Genomic DNA, 18,323 nt, shown 5'->3' with positions numbered 1-18,323 from the left:
ATAACGTGAATATACAGTACTACAGTACCAGTAGTATGAAAAGTTACCAGCCGACTCTTTTCCAAACCTATGTAAGTGGGTTCTTTTTCCAACACACTTCACCCTTAATTGAGGTCTGGGTAACCCCTCTCCCTGCCCCTCTGCCAGGCCAACCACAGCATAGATTTTGACACTGGCTCAGCTCTCGTCCTGACCATTGAGAGCACACTGATTACCGCCTGCTCCTCTGAGTCCCTGGTAAGCAAAGGCCACTTCAAGAATTTCTGCATTCGCTTCGCCGAGGGCTTTGAGACCTCCTGGGACGACTGGAAGCCTGAAGTCCGAGGGGATCTGGTCATGAATGCTTGTGAGTGACGCATTCTTCTGTGTACTTTTTTTGTGTGAATTTTGTCAGAAGTATGGTTCATTTTTCTTCAGTATTGAAAAATGTATTTCAAGAAACAAGAAATATATAGTGTTGCAAGTGGCGTTTTTAAAAAACTGACTCTCATATCTGATCAAGAAACATAGCTTACAGATTTTGAACCAAGTGCCGAATCAGCAGAATCTGAAGAAACCACAATGTTAACAATTTATCAAAGACATCCATGTATTGTGTTGCAGAGATACTGACTGAGGTTAGCATAATAACCATCTAGACCGACCTGTCTCATCGTATAATACCACTTGAAGCCCCTTGTAGTTTCAGTTGGGTGATGAGTGGAAAGTTTGCTAAGCTTCACAAGTTCTCTTAGCGTTTAGTCTAGCAAGTAAACAAAACAAATTCACTTAATGTAAGCAAATGAAATATTCATGCTTATTTTCCTTCATGAACAAAAAAATACAGATATACCCCTTCTGAATTCAAGTTTCTCTCTGTTACTAAACAAAGATAAGCTTAATTGCCTTGTTAATGAGACAAAAGCAAAATAAAACTATAAAATCCTCGGTTCTCAATTCGCAGTGTAAGATGAGAAAATCGTTTTCTCCCGTAGTCCTCATCTGAACCCTGTAAATCACTTGTGACCCCCTCTGAGGCTTTGTCCTCACCCAGCCTGGTGTCCAGCTGTGTTCGCGCGCTGTTGAGCTGAGCCCTGCTGCCTTCAATGACCCCTTCCCGTGATCTGAGGTTGCAGTCGAGGCAACCCTGGCCACATTTTACAAGTTACCTCTTAACTGAGCTGAATTCAGTTCAGTTCATTGAGTTCTAATGTGACTTTCCATGCACACAGCTCCTCTGAATTATTGACTGGCTGTTGCCTCTATGTTCTGTGTATAGGTGTAGTCCCTGATGGTACATATGAAGTATGTTCTAGGACTACAGGACAACCCTCTGCAGGCAAGTTCTTTTAACTAAGCTCTGATTCATAAAATATGGATTGCAGCATATAGCTGCACAATAAGCATGAGACAGCTGTCTGAAAATGTTATATTGCTTTAATTTCATCCACATCTTCTGCTGTTATTTCTTCCCTTTCTCTCCTGGTTTCCTTCTCCTCCTCCTCAAAAACAGAGAGCAGTAGTGCTGGTACTTGGACTCTGAATGTGCTTTGGAAAATGTGTGGTATTGATGTACACATGGATCCCAATATTGGCAAGCGCCTCAATGCGCTGGGTAACACACTGACGTCACTGACAGGAGAGGAGGACATCGATGACATCGCTGACCTGAATTCTGTCAACATGGCGGACCTTTCAGACGAGGACGAAACCGACAGCATGTCACCCACCATCCACATGGTCAGTCAGGCAGCCAGATTTTATTCAGACTGTCATATAAATGACGCACACTCTGAAAAACAGCTAGATGTGGCAAGTTCTTTTATATAAATATTACTTTAAAATTAGTTGTGATGACACTTTGTAAGGTCAAGAAAAATATGATGTCAACAGTAGATCAAATGTTTTTTTACCTCCATCAGGAAGTTCTCACAAAGTTGGCAATTCAGATTCTTTATATTGGAAGTTATGAAAAGAGAAACAGAACAAAAGCAGTACCAGTTAAAGGAATATAAGACATTTTGGGAAATTAGCTTATTTGTTTTTTTGCTGGCAGTTAGATTGGGAGATCAATATCACTTTCATATACATCTATTAAATATTAGTCTGAAGATAAGAACCTTCACCTACCAGCACCTCTAAAAGGGGTGTGACAGCAAGATTCCATAATGTCACTGCACATGACCACACGTAAAACAGCAGATTGTTGTTTTTGTGCATAGGTCAAAGGTGTTTGTTTGTTTGTAAGCAGATGTTGTTATCTTTGGAGCTTCAGACCTTTTGTCTTTGTGCTAAGCTCATTGTAGCTTCATATTTAAGATGGGAATGAGAGTGGTATGTATCTTCTAATGTTACTTTGTGCAAGAAAGCTAATAAGCATATTTCCAAAAATGTTGAACTGTTCCTTTAACATCTCTTGAGTACATATGAATAATTCCTACCTGGCTTACCTGAAAAGCTTCAGCAGGTAATTTCTGATTGGAGTTGTCCATTCTTCCACCTCTCCACCCATCTCTCCCTGCCGTTGTTTACAGAGTCCAGAGAACCAGTTCAGCCCTCGGCTGACTTTAAAGAGGCGTCTGGTAAACCACATCCTGGGCTTCAGCCCCAGGCCTCAGAGTGTGTCTGTCCCAGCTGACTACTTAAACTGTGCATCGCCTCGCCCCCAAGCAGGCGGTGCCAGGGCCCAAAGACCTCTCTCCTGGGCTTGTGTATGTAGCCACCCACAGAATTAAACTCTTCTCTGGGCTGACAAAAATCACTTGCACGGTGGCGTTACATCTCAGTCACCTGTAGTTATCAGATTAGTGCTGTGGATTCCAAAATGCTGAGCAATGCTACCTAATGAATTAACTAAATGGCATGATAAAAGAGAACAGTGTCGCTTAGCATTTGCTTTCACTGCCCCCCTCATTAAGCTTCAATGATGGGTGAAATGAACTAAATTGTGTTACACAATACCCTGTGGCAATAGGGCTTTATTTTTTTTTTCTTTTTCTACTTTAGTGGTGGTGGTGGTGGTGGTGGTGGCGGTGTCGTTTCCTGTGCTGTGTTTTTTTTTTTTTTTTTTGCTGTTTTATGATATCTGGTGTGTGGATGGAACTATAATTTCTAACTGAATCATAACTATCAAAACGGATTGGGAAGGATGCGTTCTCATTTGCAGAGGCTGCCTGGTGGAAAGTTTTCAGAAAAATATGGTTTTTGGGTTTAATCAACAGTTTTGTTTCATTTTATTGCCAGGTAAATGTGTTTGGGTGTGTATCATTGCTTTGAACCAACAGGAGACCATTGACCCCAGAAGGCAGATTGTGATGGGGAACCAAGTGATTGATGCTCGTGGGAGGAAGTTCACTAAGAGGGTGGTAGACATCCGAGAGCTGAACGAACAGGCCAAGGTCATCGACGACCTCAAGTGAGACTGATTCTGTTTTTGGTGATTCTGAATGGTTCTGGTGAGAAATGTCAGTTATATCATTGCTATCCTGTTAAAAATCCTCTTTTTGTTACCACAGGAAATTAGGAGCCAGTGAAGGCACCATCAACCAGGAGATCCAGCGCTATCAGCAGCTGGAATCTGTAGCTGTCAATGACATCAGGAGAGATGTCCGGAAGAAACTCCGTCGCTCCAGCATGAGGGTGAATGCTTAACTGTTTACCTTCCCCACCAAGCAATTTACTGTGTTTTTCACAAGTAATGTCCAGCTGGGTGAAGATAGTTTTTAGGTTATGATTCATTGTTTATTGTTGAGGAAGTTTTTACCAGGAGCTTTTTCATAAAAGTCTCCTCCTCTAAAAAGACCTCAGAATTAAAACAGTTAAAAACAATAACTGAAGCAGTTGCACTTTAAAAATCAGTATTGCAGTGATGGTCTTCGGTGGACACAGGGCTTCAGGAGGGGACGTGAGCTGAGCTGCAGCTTAATTTAGCTCAGTTGTTTTCTTAAGATCCAGACACCAGTACAAGATATGGTTTACAACAACCAAAATCTAGAAAGTGATGATAACATTCGGACTATTTCTGAAACCTGTTTCTGAGTTTGTGTTTGTTCTTCTTCAGGCCGCCTCTCTAAAAGATAAGTGGGGCCTTGGCTACAAGCCAAGCTACAACCGCTCCAAAAGCATCTCTGCAGCAGCAGGCCGACCCCCTCTGAAAAGGATGGACAGACAGAGGTAAAGAAACCGAGGGCAGGAGAATCCACTTTTCCTGGTATCATATTATTACGAAAATTACACTGTAAAGAGTGCTTCATTCAGCATTAACTGCAAACAAACAAGACCAAGTAACCCCTGACTCATACTGCTGTTGACGCTTTATGTTTGTTAAAACACATTTCCCAGCCGGGGATCAATAAAGTATATCTATCTGTCTATTTAACCTTCCTGTGAGCAGGAGTGACTCACAAATTACAATGTACCATGATGTACGATGATGGAGAGAAAGTAGTAATTTGTCCCATTTATTTATAGTAATTATGCAGAAATCTGAAAATGAATGTAGTAATGATATTAAAACAGTTGACACACTGTAAGACCTTTAGCAATGGAAATACATGAACCCTGCAGCAGAATAAATGAGTAAAAATAACCAGAAGTCAGAGAAGTAACAATTTGTGCTTTGATGAAGAAGTTTTCTGTTACAGTATTTCCTGAAACTAACAATCAGGGTATTTATGCATCTTGTGCAGTTTGTTTATATCACTTCAATGTGTTTACAGTTCCAGAATATGGGATATGGATGATTTACCAGATGTGCGTGTGGATGCATCCTCTCCTGGACCCAGGGTCACCTTCAGCATCCAGGACACGGTAACTTAAACGCTCCTAAATATTTCAATTGCTGATAAAACAACGAGCAGTAACTCATTAACATATTTTAGCTTTGTACAGATTTGTTTGCACTTTTCAAAAACCAGTAACTTGGCTGATGGCAAAGTAGGTTTTCTTAGATTTGTGCCTTGTGTTGTCAGTTAGAAAATCGTCATCTCATCCTCCATTTCTATGTTTGTCACTTTAATTATTCTTCATACTATGTGAAGTTTATATTCATATGATATTGTGACATGATGTCATGTGGTCATGGGATACTCTTTTGTTCAATTGAAGATAAATAATCAGGCCTTGGACTCTGCATTTGCGCCTGTCAGTCCAGGAGAGGTGTTCAAGGTATACGATTCAAAAGAATCAGTTTAACGAATTAAAACAATTAACCAACACCAACAAATACATCCCTCTTCTCCTCTGTGATTTATCTTTGCAGTACTGATAACACTTTGAACATGCAAAATCAAAACAGGATGCTGTATACACAAATACACCAATAACATGATAACTTACTTTAATCCTTCTCTGTGTACCTAATTACACAGTGATTTATGTGATGAAACAGTATGTGGCACCAAATTGATTTTTTTTGTTGCTCTTGCTCTTGCTCTTGTGAGTCTTGAGTCCAGGTAAAAAGAAAAAAAAAGTACATATAGACTTGCACAGAGTCTCCTGTAAATACAAATTTTTGTTTGGATTGCTGCTAAATTCATTTTGTACTCACACATGCTCATCCTGCCTTGAAGTTGCATAAAAATCCAATCAACTTTTCTTCAACTTTAATATATTAACTAATTTCTAACAACTATGCATGGTTTGCTGAGCCGCTGTTGTTACAGCAGTGATTCCTCTCTCACACCTGACAACATCCAGATCCAATTCAGCTTAGGCTAAGATCATACATGGACATCAGTCCACCTTTAAAGCTTATTGGCAACTACTGGGTGTAATTACCTTGAAGGAGAAACTTCATGATGAACTCATTGACAAATGTGACCCTTCAAGCCCCCACCTCATTGACATTTTGAGTTTTTCTAGCCTTGAAAGTCTGAAGACTTAAGCAGCATCACCTTCTTAGATCATGCAAAGCTTTTTAATTTTTGCTGTGCAGTAGTTACCATATAACCTCAACAGATCATATTTGGCTAGTGGCACAAATTGTTAAAAAAACAGTGTAGAGGTTTTTAGTCAGGTTTGTTCCAGGTAACTCCTGTAAGTTATCTTTGAAGGCTTTTTTGTGTTTATTTGAATGTTGATGAATCTATCTGCAGTTGTATTTGCCTGCTTGAATAGTGAAATCTTTTACATGACACAACGCCTTCAGTATTAACTCTTGAATGATGACAGACCCAGACTGACTCTACCTGAGGCTCAATAACTAAGTTTACTTCACTTTAATCCTTCTGTGGTCATTTGTCCTTTACCACCCACCTGGCTGCTGACTTAATAATACACTTGCATGTCTGTCATTAGATTGTCAACTAACAAGAACAGGCTTTCAGATGGTCAGCGAAATGTTAAAAATTGTCGGACAAATGTCGCTGAGGTGCCCCTGGAACAGATCTGTCAGATATTTGGATGCTGTTAGCAAACTTTTTCAACACTTTTTATGACATCTAGCAGCAGTCAGACTCTGTCAGTACCTGTCTGTTGGACCTGTTGGAACAGCTGACTGTTGGATTTTTTTTTTTCCAACTGTCTGTAAGGATGGTAGACTTGGGTGTTTTTCCATCATCATCCTATTGAAAGTGCATTTCACCTTTTCCTCTGACAAGGTGTCCCATCCTCTTCATCTTCTTCCTTGTCTCACATCGTCTCACTTTGATTCCTCCTCATAAAAAGTGCATGAACTCTCAGCTGCTCTGAGAGCAGTTGTAGGCTGGTAGTGTTCTGTCATTGGACATTGGTTTCTGTTTGGATGTCAGTATTTGACCAAAGACTAACACCGTAAGTAAAGAAAGTACCTTAATCATCATGGTCCAATCAACAGGACACTATCTCCTTCAAAGTTAGGATTCCTACTAAAGACATCCTGTTTTTAAGTAGGAATAACTTCATGAAGACATGAAAACTGTCCCCTTGTGTGAGTTTGTTTCTCTGTCCTTCTCTGAAGTTTCCTGAGGAGACAGAGACAGAGGTGGACCTGTTGTCCGTCACCATTGATGAGCCATCCCATCCTCATCATCACTCTCATCTTCATTCTCCATCCGTTATCGAGGGCCAGCACTCGGCTCTCAGTGCCCCTGTCACCCCTGCTGTCTTCTCACCCATACCTTCCTTCCAGCACGATGACATGAGGCGCGATGATCTGTCCTCTTCCTCCTCCGAAGACTCCGAGAAGGAGGACGAGTTTGAACGCGAGAGACCATTGAGCTACCGCAGGCCTTTGTGAGTCACTGTTTTGTTTGCCTGCTCAGGCATTTTTGTGATCAATGTCAAATGAAAGAAAATGCCATTAAGCCTTTCTTTTGTGATTTGTTTTCATTATTATAAATAATGTATGATTTGATTTATTTTTCAGCATTCACTAAATGGCCCTTTTCTTCCTTCTCCTCAGCCAAGCATCTCACAGGAAGCCCTCTGGGTTTTCTGCCGTGAGTCAGCTGTTCAGCGAACGCTGGCCGAGCACACCTGCTGGCCGTAGCTTCAGCGGCCCGACGACTGAAAGAAACATTGACTTTGAGCTGGATATCCGTGTGGAGATCGACAGTGGGAAGTGTGTCCTTCACCCCACCACTCAGCAACCAGAGCATGAGGACATTTCCCTCAGGAGGTACGATGAAAGGCACATTTCCTATTCTGATAACTGTGTAAAGGGAACAAAATTTTATATCAAGTCTGACTCACATTTCCAGTTGTGAATCTTTTTTAACAACAGCATCTCATAAAGAGTCAAATCAAACTCTACACTACAAAATGATTTACCAGGTGAAACTTTTATGCCGTAGCTTGTCCTCAGTGGAAAGAAAAAAAATGTAACTTTCCATATTCAGCTAACTGAACATTGTCAGGAATAGGCAGATCATCTTCATATGACAGGACTCCTCTCGCTGTGGGTATTGTAGGAGCTGTGAGCGCAGCCTGAGGAGTCTGGACCAGGAGTCTCCCCCGAAAAGGAAGAAACTGCAGCCCACCTACACCTCCACCACCCATCTCCTAGCTGGCAAGAAATGTCCCTCCTCCCTGCAGACCAAATCCAATGACATGGAGACCACTGTCTTCTACATTCCAGGAGTGGATGTTAAGGTCAGCGTCTCCATCTGCAGCGGAATCGTCCACAACTTTCTTCTGTTTTTTTGTGCGCTTTAAATGGCTATAAGTTCTTTTTCTTCCCCCACCCTCCCAGTTGCACTACAACTCCAAGACACTGAAGACGGAGTCACCCAACGCCTCGCGTGGATCCTCCCTCCCCCGCACTCTCTCCAAAGAATCCAAGCTGTATGGTATGAAAGATAGCGGCCCTCCCAACCCTCCCAATGCTGTCCAAAGCAAGACTAACTCGCTCCTACCTCCCCCGCCCCCACCTGTTCCATCAGGTACTGAGCATTCCCTCGTTTTCAATTGCATGCCCTACCACCATGTGTAATCAGTGACACTAGTGTGGCACACCTTTCCGAGCTGATGATGTACATCCACAAGTGGACCCACCGAATCAAATGCATGTGATTTCATGCTTTATTTTAAAGCTTGAATCCAGAGATCAGCTGGGCTCATGCATATTAATGTGTACCACAGAGGAGAAGACACCAAAGAAAATTTAAAGAAAAAAAAAAGATTAAAGAAATAAAAAAAGATTAAAAGAAACTAATTTTCAGAAATGTTGTCGACAGTCCAGGCCACAGGGAACTTCAATTTCCATGTGTCTTTGCAGCCAAAGGTAAGGGCAGCGGAGGAGTAAAGACGGCCAAGCTGTATGCCTGGGTGGCTCTCCAGACTCTGCCAGAGGAAATGGTCATTAGCCCGTGTCTGCTGGACTTCCTGGAAAAAGCACTGGAGACCATTCCTATCACTCCAGTGGAAAGGAATTATGCAGGTTTGTTTGTTGCACTGATATGATCTTTAAAGACCTTGTCTTTAGACATACATGGTAATCATCTTCTTGTGGGTCTATCTTCATAGTGAACTCTTTCTTTGTGTTGATGTGTTCCCTTTAGCTATGGCTTCCCAGGAGGAGGATATGGGTCAGTTTGATACAGTGGAGCAGCTGGAGGAATCCACCACCTCCTTGGTCTCCTCTTCCACGTCAGCCTACTCCTCCTTCCCCGTGGATGTGGTTGTCTACGTCAGAGTCCAGGTACTGACAATCAGACTGCAGTTCCTACAGTTCATTGTCTCCAGGTCTTTTCCACTAAGGTCTTTATTGTCAAGACATTGCCAACATTAGATAATAACAGTAATGCACGCATTCCCTTGTTTTTTCCATCATTCACGCAGTCCTACTGATGGAATTTTTCACAGCTCTGTAATGTCCCTTTTCTCATCTTTTTTCCAGTTGCCATTAAAGCCATTAAAAGATAGTTGAATGCAAGCTGTTGATGTTATGATGTTATTTCTTTAGCATATTTGTTTAATATCATCAGTCCTTTTTTTGTTTGTTATACACACTATATAGACAAAAGTACTGGGATACCTGAACAGGTAACAGCTTCCACTCTGCTGGTAGGTCAGGGCTCTCTGCATGCCAGTCAAGTTCTTCCACACCAGACTCGTCCATCCATATCTTTATGGACTTTGCTTTGTGCACTGGGACACAGTCATGCTGGAATAGAAAAGGGTCTTCCCCAAACTGTTGCCACAAAGTTGGAAGCATAGCATTGACCAAAATGGTATGCTGAAGCATGAAGATTTCCCTTCACTGGAAGTCCCAACTCCTGAAAAACATCCCCATCTCAATACTTTTGTCTATAAAATGTATCTTTCTGTAAAGCCATACTTTTATAGAGACACTCACACAGCTTACACTGATGTGAGAAATTCAGACTGAAATATCAGTTATTGTCTGTGTTTGCAGCCCTCTCAGATCCGTTTCAGCTGCCTGCCGATGTCCAGGGTGGAATGTATGCTCAAACTGCCCTCTTTAGACCTGGTCTTCTCTTCTAATCGCGGAGAACTAGAGACCCCAACAGGAGCTCATCCCACTGACGGATCTCACCCGCCCTCCTCTACTCCACCAGGGCAGCATATTCCCAAACCTCCTCCCAGTAAAGGTCTGCAGAGCTCGACTAGCAGAATAATGATGCTCTAATGTGTGCAGAGTTATGTGCAGAGCAAAACATTTGCAGTCAAAATCTTATATCAAACACAGTGAGCGCATCTATTAGCTGTCGCTCCCTTCCATATCTGGGCCCTGTGTGATTTGATGTTGCTCACAGCTTGTTCTCGTGCATTCATTACTTTTCTCACCAGTCAGTCTTTGTGCCAGATCTGGAAAGTTCTGCCATGCTTTTGTTTCTTTGGTTATTGTATGAAGTCGTGTTTTTCTTTTTTGTTTTTTTGTTTTATTTATTCCAGACATCTATACAGTAAACATATAGTTTCCGTTAATATGCATCTGATGCATTTTAAGCAGACAATTTTGGATTTGTACTGTATGTAGCTCTCTGTTATTAAAACTGTGTGTCATATAGGCTGTTAGATTTGCAAATAGTGATACGGCTCCTGCTGGTGAATGCCATGGTGTAGTTAATTAATGCCTGTTTTCTGTTCTCTCTGTCCTCTGTTTTTTTTTTTTCCTGTCCTCCTTCGCCTCCTTCCAGCATCTCCGTTGCTGGGGAGCCCTCTGGGCAGGAGCCGTCACAGCAGCAGCCAGTCCGACCTCACCGGCCCCCCCAGTACTTCCTCAGGCCTCAGCTTCACTGCCTGCATGTCTGACTTCTCCCTGTACGTCTTCCACCCCTACGGCGCCGGAAAACAGAAATCTGCTGTCACAGGCCTGCCTCCAGGCCCAGGGCCGTTAGGTATGGAAAATGAAAAAAGGAAAACTTGTTAATATTCTCATGTGCTAATAATACAGGGCTGCAGTTTCCAATGTTACCACTTTTTACCACAATTTCCTCCTTTATTGAAGATGTGATTTCTGAACACATGCCAGATCTAGTCGACATGAGAATAATCATGACTTATTGCGCTATGCTGATGGATGTACAGTATTATTGTATGCTGTTTGTTATTACTGTATGACAGGCACCAACCCAAGTGACATTAAAGGTTTCATGATCATTACAATGGTCACTTTTTCTGGTAGGTACAGTCGATGAGGAGCCATCTTCAGTAACAGGAAGAAAAGACTCTCTGAGTATCAACTTGGAGTTTGTGAAGGTCAGCTTGTCCAGGATGAGACGCAGTGGAGGCCCCACCTTCGTTGAAAGCTTCATCCCTGCCAAAGGGGGCAAAGTGGACACCACCCTCATCAACATCTCAGGTACATTGTCAGCTCTGGAAGACAGCGTTTCTCTCATAGATATGCAATAAATTATACTGACTGTTCCTGTTTACATGTTAAGTTACATGTCAGTTTCTTGCTCGTCTTAACTTGGAACGGTTTTTTATACATCATTTTATTCATTATTAGGAATTCCCAGCAAAAGTGAAGGAATATATGGAATTGCTTATTACAGCACAAATTTCAGAAACCATCAGTGCCCTCAATATCAAGATGACATTCAGTCTCTAGACCACTGTACAATATAAAGTAACAATATAAAATACTTACGGTGAAGGATCTTTTGGGGGATATGGAATACATTTTTAGGCACAGTCACTGAAACTTGTCGGCTGCACAGAGGGGATTTGAAGTATACATATCACACTGACTCAAGGAAGCAGTGAATGAAACATTTTACAAGCTTAGAAATGAGACCAGGGAGCGCAATAGATGGAAAATGCACCTTTCCAGTCTTTGAATGTCAAGATGCACATGCGCTCTTTTCCCCCCCTTTTGATTTGTTTTAAGGAGCATATAGGCTTGTGCTGCAGGACCCTTTTAAAGGTGTGCCTCATATCTGAACAAATGTAATATTCTCCTCGTAGCTGTGTGTGACATTGGTTCAGCCTCCTTCAAGTACGACATGAGACGACTGAGTGAGATCCTGGCCTTCCCAAGAGCCTGGTACCGTCGAAGTATCGCCAGACGCCTCTTCCTGGGAGACCAGACGATTAACCTGCCAGGTAACTTGTCGACCACTCAGTGGCTTTGTGTGTGTTACGCTTGCTTTGTTCAGTGCTGTATACACATGGTATGTTTTTACCACTTAGCTGAAGACAATGGGGGTCAGCTTGTAACTGGCAACTGACACAATGAACAGAGGTTTTCTGTGCTCCTGATAGTGCTCCTCTTTTCCTCTGACTGTCTTAGCTATTTACTTTTTGCCTGTTTATTATTTACTTTGGTGTTAAAGTAGCACAGCTGAAGGATAAAAGGAAACATTTTTTCTATATGCAGAAATGTGCAAGGAAATTCATGATGTTTTAGTCTATCTGCTTACCTCTGAGGAATAAGCTTTTGTTCATTTTTAATATTCCATCTTGCTGACCTTCCTTCAGCCAACATTTTCTCCCACTGCTCCATGTTGACATTTCAGGGGCTGTCCTTTACTTAAATTTCTCAACCTTTACCTTGCTTCAGCCTCTGGCCCCGCGACCCCAGATTCTGCAGAAAACGTCACCCAGCATCTGTCCCCTGAGTCCAGCCGGAAGGCCTACTGGAGGACCTGGGACGGCAGCACGGGGACACAGCACATGCCACAGTCCCCTAACGTCTTTTCGGAGCACTCCACTGGAGGCAATATGTCCCCAGGCGGCCTGGGCCACCTCAAGTCCCCCGCACCTGGACGCACCAGGAGCGTGTCTGATTCCTCTGCTCCTAGGAGAGGTAATTACTAACACACTTGCCAGTTCCAGGTGGAAGTCTATCTAAAATATTTCTCATACCAAAAAATTGGTTGCGTTGTAAGTAAAGGTGAATTAAATAATAATCAGTAAATGAGATTTACAGTAAATGGTTGAAGTGTAAAATTGCTCCTAATTTGTTTTCAACTGCCTTTCAGCTAACATCTGCTCGTTATTGTCTAGATTCCGTGACAAAGACATCGACTCCTTCCTTCAGTAAGAACGGAAAGTCTGCAGGTCAGCAGGGGGCGCCGTGGGAGACCCTGGTGGTGTTCGCTATTAACTTGAAACAGCTCACCGTCCAAATGAACATGAGCAACGTCATGGGAAACAATACGTAAGTGCTCACAGTTTCTGCACCTCTTTAATGGCAATATTTCTATTCTCATCGCATGGGATTTTAAAGGAACATTTCGACGTTCTGCTGAAATTTGCCTCTTTGCTTTCCGTATGCTAAATATGAAGCAAAGCCAGCTAGCACATAGTTCAGCTTAGCATGAATGTTGGAAATATGGGGAAACAGGCGCCCTATCACTGTGCAAAAGTTAAAAAGATTCACATAACAACAGGTATGTGTATAGATGAGACAAAAGAGGTAAAATATGTACATTAGTGACCTTTAGAGGAGCTGCACAGATAGCGGAGTGGTGTGGATCTTCTTGTCCAACTCTCAGCAAATTTTCACACATTTTCAAGTATTTCATTCATTTGATTGAGGTCTCTAAAATCAACACTTAATCAGCTTTAACAGATGAGATTCTGTACTCCCTAACACAACAAAAATCCCTAACATCTGATACTACAGTTAAATATTTATACAATAACAGACACTTGTATACACTCTCTGGGCTTCTGTTGATAATTCTGACTGTCTCTTCAGTTGGGCTTCACACTTAAATGTGAAAGTAAAAATTCTGGCAAATGAGCTCATGAGGGATATTCATGTCAGCAATGAAAGCTGTGAATTATGCAACAATCAATATTTTTTAGTGACCTGACAACAGTTGTTGGTGCCCTGTAGGATAAAGACTGGTCAATCACATTTTATAACACTGGCTGGAAACCACTGCTTTAGTGTGAAAGAACCAATGGAGGCATTAAAGGTGGAGATAAACATCTAAGCTTAACTTAAAGGGTGTTATTGCCTAAGCTGGACATTGTCAGCATCATGTATATATGTTTGTTGGAGGAATCAGCTGCTTCATGTACAAATATGTCTCTGGGATCTGTCTCTGGGGTGTCTCCTTGCTCCAATTTGTACATTTATCTGTGCTGCACATCCAGTCAACATCACCCTTATGGGCTCAGTTCATCTTACACTCTGTTAGATTTTGTTCTGTCCTGTTCACCAGGAAATGCAGTTCTTACAAATTTAATCTCTACAGTAAAGGCAGAATTGTGTAGAAACCTGCTGAATCAGTGACAAACACAACACTCTTGTAAGTGAGGCGGTGCTGTTTATGAGCTCTGTGTCATCATAAAGTAACAATCAGCCTCTGCTCTGGCTCTCTGAGCAACACACATATGTCCCCTGCCTCTTCCTCTACAGCTCGAGCGTAAATTATTTAGGACTTTGGAATATTTTTTAGTTTTAAAAACATTTACACATCGGTGTAGTCTATGTTGGAAGCAAGAATTATATCAGCTATAATGGCTAAGCGCAAAGCTGTACTGAGTTATTAGGAAATGGTTTAATAATGACAGTAATCTGAGATAATGACTATCTTAAGTACATACCAACATGTTGCCTTGTCAGTCACATTTAGTACTCAACTGCCCTTTTCCTTTTCAGCCCCCTGTGTTTATTCCTGGGGAAGTTCTCGCAATGAGAGTCATTTATGTTTCATAGAGAGCACTCCTGCATTATTCAGCAGCGTTTCAGGAGCACTCACAGTTGTGTTTGCCCCTGCAGCTGGACGACCAGCGGGCTCAAGAGTCAGGGCCGCCTGTCTGTGGGCAGCAACCGGGACCGAGAGATCAGCATGTCTGTGGGCCTCGGCCGCTCCAAGCTGGATTCCAAGGGCGGAGTGGTGGGTGGCAATATAGACGTGAACACCCTGGAGATGGTCTGTAAGTAAACAAAGCATCAACTTTTCAGACATCTGGTGTTTTTCTGCAACTCATTAGTGGCTCCTTGTTCTAGCAAAGTATAAACTGAGGACATGGACCTGAGCCAAAGTCCAGTGCAGAGTTCTCACACAATATTGGGAGCTGTGCAGTGATAAAATAGACTTTAAAACGCATTTTACGGTTCATTTTATTTTACGGTTATTTACACTTATTGCAAATACATGCCTTATTTAATTGCATTTGATGGGTATATTTACATGTGGCATACATTTGTAACAGAATGTATTCAGCCGTATGTATTTCTTGAGACTTTAGGATGTGCATAGGAATAGAGTACTTAATTTGCCCTGCTGCAGATTTGCATTTCTACTTCCTGTAGCAGACCTTTGACGTTTTATACTTTGTGTGTTGTTTTGTGAAAACTAAAATCTTTTTGAAAGTGAAAAAGTTGAATTTTTACCAAAGAATAAGACTTGTTCCTTATACAGAAGTGAGCATGGGAGTTTCTTCATTTCTTCAAATAAAGGAAGTAAAATTGCCATATTATTCATTTAATTTCAAATTGACTTTTTTTTTATATGAATCTCGACGTAAAACCAAATTGGTGCGCCTTTGCTACCATCAGTGTCTACCATCTTTAAATTTAATACCTTAACATTTTACAAAATTTGTACTTTTTCTTGTGCTACCTTAACGTGACCTCATGTCAGTTCCCGACAACATAAAAATACAATGATGTGCTGAATAGTTTTGAAAAGTACTGGATGTTCCTGAGAACCTAAGAGCTGTCAGTTTGGTTTGTTTAAAACACTATTTGGTTTTTTCTGAAATCATATTTTCTTCTCTCCGCTTACTGCTGGAGTGTTAACCAGTGACTGTCTGTTTTAGCCCACATCTCTGAACACCCCAACCAGCAACCCAGCCATAAGATCCAGATCACAATGGGGTCAACAGAAGCCCGTGTGGACTACATGGGCTCCAGCATCCTGATGGGAGTTTTTAGCAATGCTGACCTCCAGCTGCAGGATGAATGGAAGGTCAACCTGTGCACGGTTGACACCAGCCTATCAGAGAAAAGGTGTGACATGAAGTCAGCAGAAGCTTATCCTCAGCTGGTGCAACAAAGTGTTGATACAAATATAGTATTCATTGTATGGTTGTACCAGATGTAGTGACGTTTAATCTACTCATTTCCATTTGCCTTTTTGCCACTGTTTATGTTTTCTTCAATCCGAGTGATCTTCCATTCTCCCTGTTTTCTCACCGTTTCCCTCTCCACCTCTTCTCCTTCTATCCCTCCAGTGAGATCTTTGTCCATGGAGACTTGCAGTGGGACATTTTCCAGGTGATCATTTCACGCTCCACCACACCAGACCTCATCAAGATTGGCATGAAGCTGCAGGAGTTTTTCACTCAGCAATTCGACACCAGCAAGCGGGCCCTCTCCACCTGGGGCCCTGGCCCCTACCTGCCCCCCAAAACCCCCGTCATCAACACTGAGAAAGGAGCTGCAGAGCTTTGTAAGCAAGCCTTTTTTTTTTGTTTTGATTTTGGGCGCAGTATTTAATGCAGATTGTGGTGCTGCAAATGACTCAGGCAGAACTGCTCCTTATAGGAGGCGAAATGATTTGTAATTGTAAAAAGCTTAATTTGTATCTGACTTTCTCAGACGGTTGATGAGGGTATTCAACAACTGAATGTAATCAAACATGTTCAGGAGATAATTAACAACAAACAAAACGTACAAGCAGGATACATTTAAGAAGACTGAAAGCTATAGGAGGATAAAAAGAGATCCTGCTAGCACCAGCAGCATGCATCACGGTCAGATCAGAACTGATTTGTCTGCCCCACCCCCACCCCACCCGAACTGTCTTTGTCTCACAGACATGGATGCAGCCCATCACCGCCACTGGCCCGGGGTGCTGAAGGTAATCGCTGGCTGCCACATCTCCCTCTTCCAGATGCCTCTGCCTGAGGATGCTGTGCAGCTGGGCGGTTCAATGAGTCTCCATGGCAATCACATGACGCTGGCCTGCTTCCACGGGCCCAACTTCCGCTCCAAATCATGGGCTCTGTTCCACCTGGAAGAGCCCAACATTGCCTTCTGGACAGAGGCACAGAAGATCTGGGAGGATGGTGAGACACAGCATTCATTTTAGGGACTTGTGTTGTATAAATGGAATTGAAAATGAACTGCATTCTATAAAATATATATATTTTATATCTTAGCTGCATGGTTAGATCACGGGCTTGAAGTTTGGAACTATAATTCCTTTTTAATGACCCACTTTTGTTTTTTTCACATTCAGGCTCCAAAGATGATTCTACCTACATTGTTCAGACACTGGATTTCCATCTTGGTCATAACACTATGGTGACCAAACCCTGCGGTGCACTCGAAAGCCCAATGGCCACCATAACCAAAATAACCCGCCGGCGGCATGAAAACCCCCCACATGGAGTCGCCACAGTCAAAGAATGGTTCAACTACGTCACTGCCATGAGAAATGAAGGTAACTCACCCCACAAAGATGTGCATGATCCAGCTTTGTCTTTCACAGTGCTGATTCCAGTATCTCAACTAACACCAAGGGTCTTGCTGACACATACAACAAAACTGGATCTCTTGACAAGCCAGTATGAGAAAGAGGAGCAAATACATCGACCAAAAACTACTGCAGTGTACATCTGGGCATGCAAAAATGTGAACCTATCCTTTAATATTTTAGAAGATCTGTTTTCTGTCTGCCTTTCTTTGCAGCCGCTGCCTGTTACTTTAAACTTGAAATAGGCACAGATAGCATTTAACAAAGCAGAGAAGTGTGAACCTGACCTTCAGCTCAGAAGAGTTTTGACTTGTCTTATCTCTTGTTTCAGAGCTGCACTTGCTCAGGAACGTGGAAGCCAACAACCAAGAGAGTGGAGCAGCCGCCAAAAGCTCAAGTCTGCTGAGCAGCTTCCGCAGCTCCTCCAGCTACAACCATGAGACGGAGACCATCTTTGCTCTTCCCAGAATGCAGCTGGACTTCAAATCCATCCACGTGCAAGATCCTGACGAACCCTCTCTAGCAGGTAGGACTGGATGAGTAATGTCACAGTACATAAAGACAAGAAAGCATCTGCTGTAGTCTTTCTTGTCTTTTTGAGATCATCTTTTTATCACATTCATCAACACTGTGTCAGTTTTTGTCCTTGACTAACATCACAATGGCATCAGCTTTTCTACACAGTCACAATTTTAGTTGTACAGCATTTGCTTTAGTTAATTTATTCTGTTCTTCAAGGTGGTTTAAATAAATATTGTTCAAGGTATCAAGCATTCCAAACACACACACACACACACAACCCCTTTGACAAAATACAGTAAAGATACACGTAGCTGCAAACTTGCAAAAATGAAAAAAGCTACTGGCTTTGTGATAAGTGTGGTTCATGACCATTTGGACCATTTAACGTTACATTTAAGGAACTGTCTGTTTTTATTCTTAACTGCACCCTCATGTCCTGTTAGAACCAACATCACTGCATGTTTAAAAAAAAAAAATGCATCAGTTATGATC

The 18,323-nt window shown here is 42.1% G+C and overlaps 1 protein-coding gene across 11 annotated transcripts in view; it reads left to right on the top strand.

The window, feature by feature from the left end:
* kiaa1109 (KIAA1109 ortholog) overlaps positions 1-18,323 on the top strand; it is a 64,020-nt gene that overhangs the window by 42,110 nt on the left and 3,587 nt on the right. For 4 of the 11 annotated variants that reach the window (XM_046411979.1, XM_046411977.1, XM_046411988.1 and 1 more), the window contains 27 exons: positions 148-346; positions 1,259-1,318; positions 1,493-1,719; positions 2,514-2,690; positions 3,264-3,394; positions 3,495-3,618; positions 4,040-4,152; positions 4,698-4,788; positions 5,086-5,145; positions 6,917-7,191; positions 7,361-7,576; positions 7,869-8,049; positions 8,150-8,339; positions 8,675-8,836; positions 8,958-9,097; positions 9,815-10,010; positions 10,560-10,760; positions 11,048-11,224; positions 11,833-11,970; positions 12,428-12,673; positions 12,874-13,027; positions 14,603-14,760; positions 15,649-15,838; positions 16,063-16,280; positions 16,648-16,899; positions 17,073-17,276; positions 17,641-17,835. In XM_046411979.1, the coding sequence (XP_046267935.1) occupies positions 148-346; positions 1,259-1,318; positions 1,493-1,719; positions 2,514-2,690; positions 3,264-3,394; positions 3,495-3,618; positions 4,040-4,152; positions 4,698-4,788; positions 5,086-5,145; positions 6,917-7,191; positions 7,361-7,576; positions 7,869-8,049; positions 8,150-8,339; positions 8,675-8,836; positions 8,958-9,097; positions 9,815-10,010; positions 10,560-10,760; positions 11,048-11,224; positions 11,833-11,970; positions 12,428-12,673; positions 12,874-13,027; positions 14,603-14,760; positions 15,649-15,838; positions 16,063-16,280; positions 16,648-16,899; positions 17,073-17,276; positions 17,641-17,835 (4,675 nt within the window). The remainder of the gene's footprint in view (positions 1-147; positions 347-1,258; positions 1,319-1,492; positions 1,720-2,513; positions 2,691-3,263; positions 3,395-3,494; positions 3,619-4,039; positions 4,153-4,697; positions 4,789-5,085; positions 5,146-6,916; positions 7,192-7,360; positions 7,577-7,868; positions 8,050-8,149; positions 8,340-8,674; positions 8,837-8,957; positions 9,098-9,814; positions 10,011-10,559; positions 10,761-11,047; positions 11,225-11,832; positions 11,971-12,427; positions 12,674-12,873; positions 13,028-14,602; positions 14,761-15,648; positions 15,839-16,062; positions 16,281-16,647; positions 16,900-17,072; positions 17,277-17,640; positions 17,836-18,323) is intronic. The other 7 variants (XM_046411986.1, XM_046411984.1, XM_046411983.1 and 4 more) reach the window with 6 other exon arrangements.

The sequence above is a fragment of the Scatophagus argus genome, chromosome 15 (assembly GCF_020382885.2).
Source record: "Scatophagus argus isolate fScaArg1 chromosome 15, fScaArg1.pri, whole genome shotgun sequence".
In the NCBI taxonomy this organism is placed as follows: Eukaryota; Metazoa; Chordata; class Actinopteri; family Scatophagidae; genus Scatophagus; species Scatophagus argus.
Note: the sequence above shows the minus strand (reverse complement) of the source record. Positions and strands in the feature narration are given on the sequence as shown.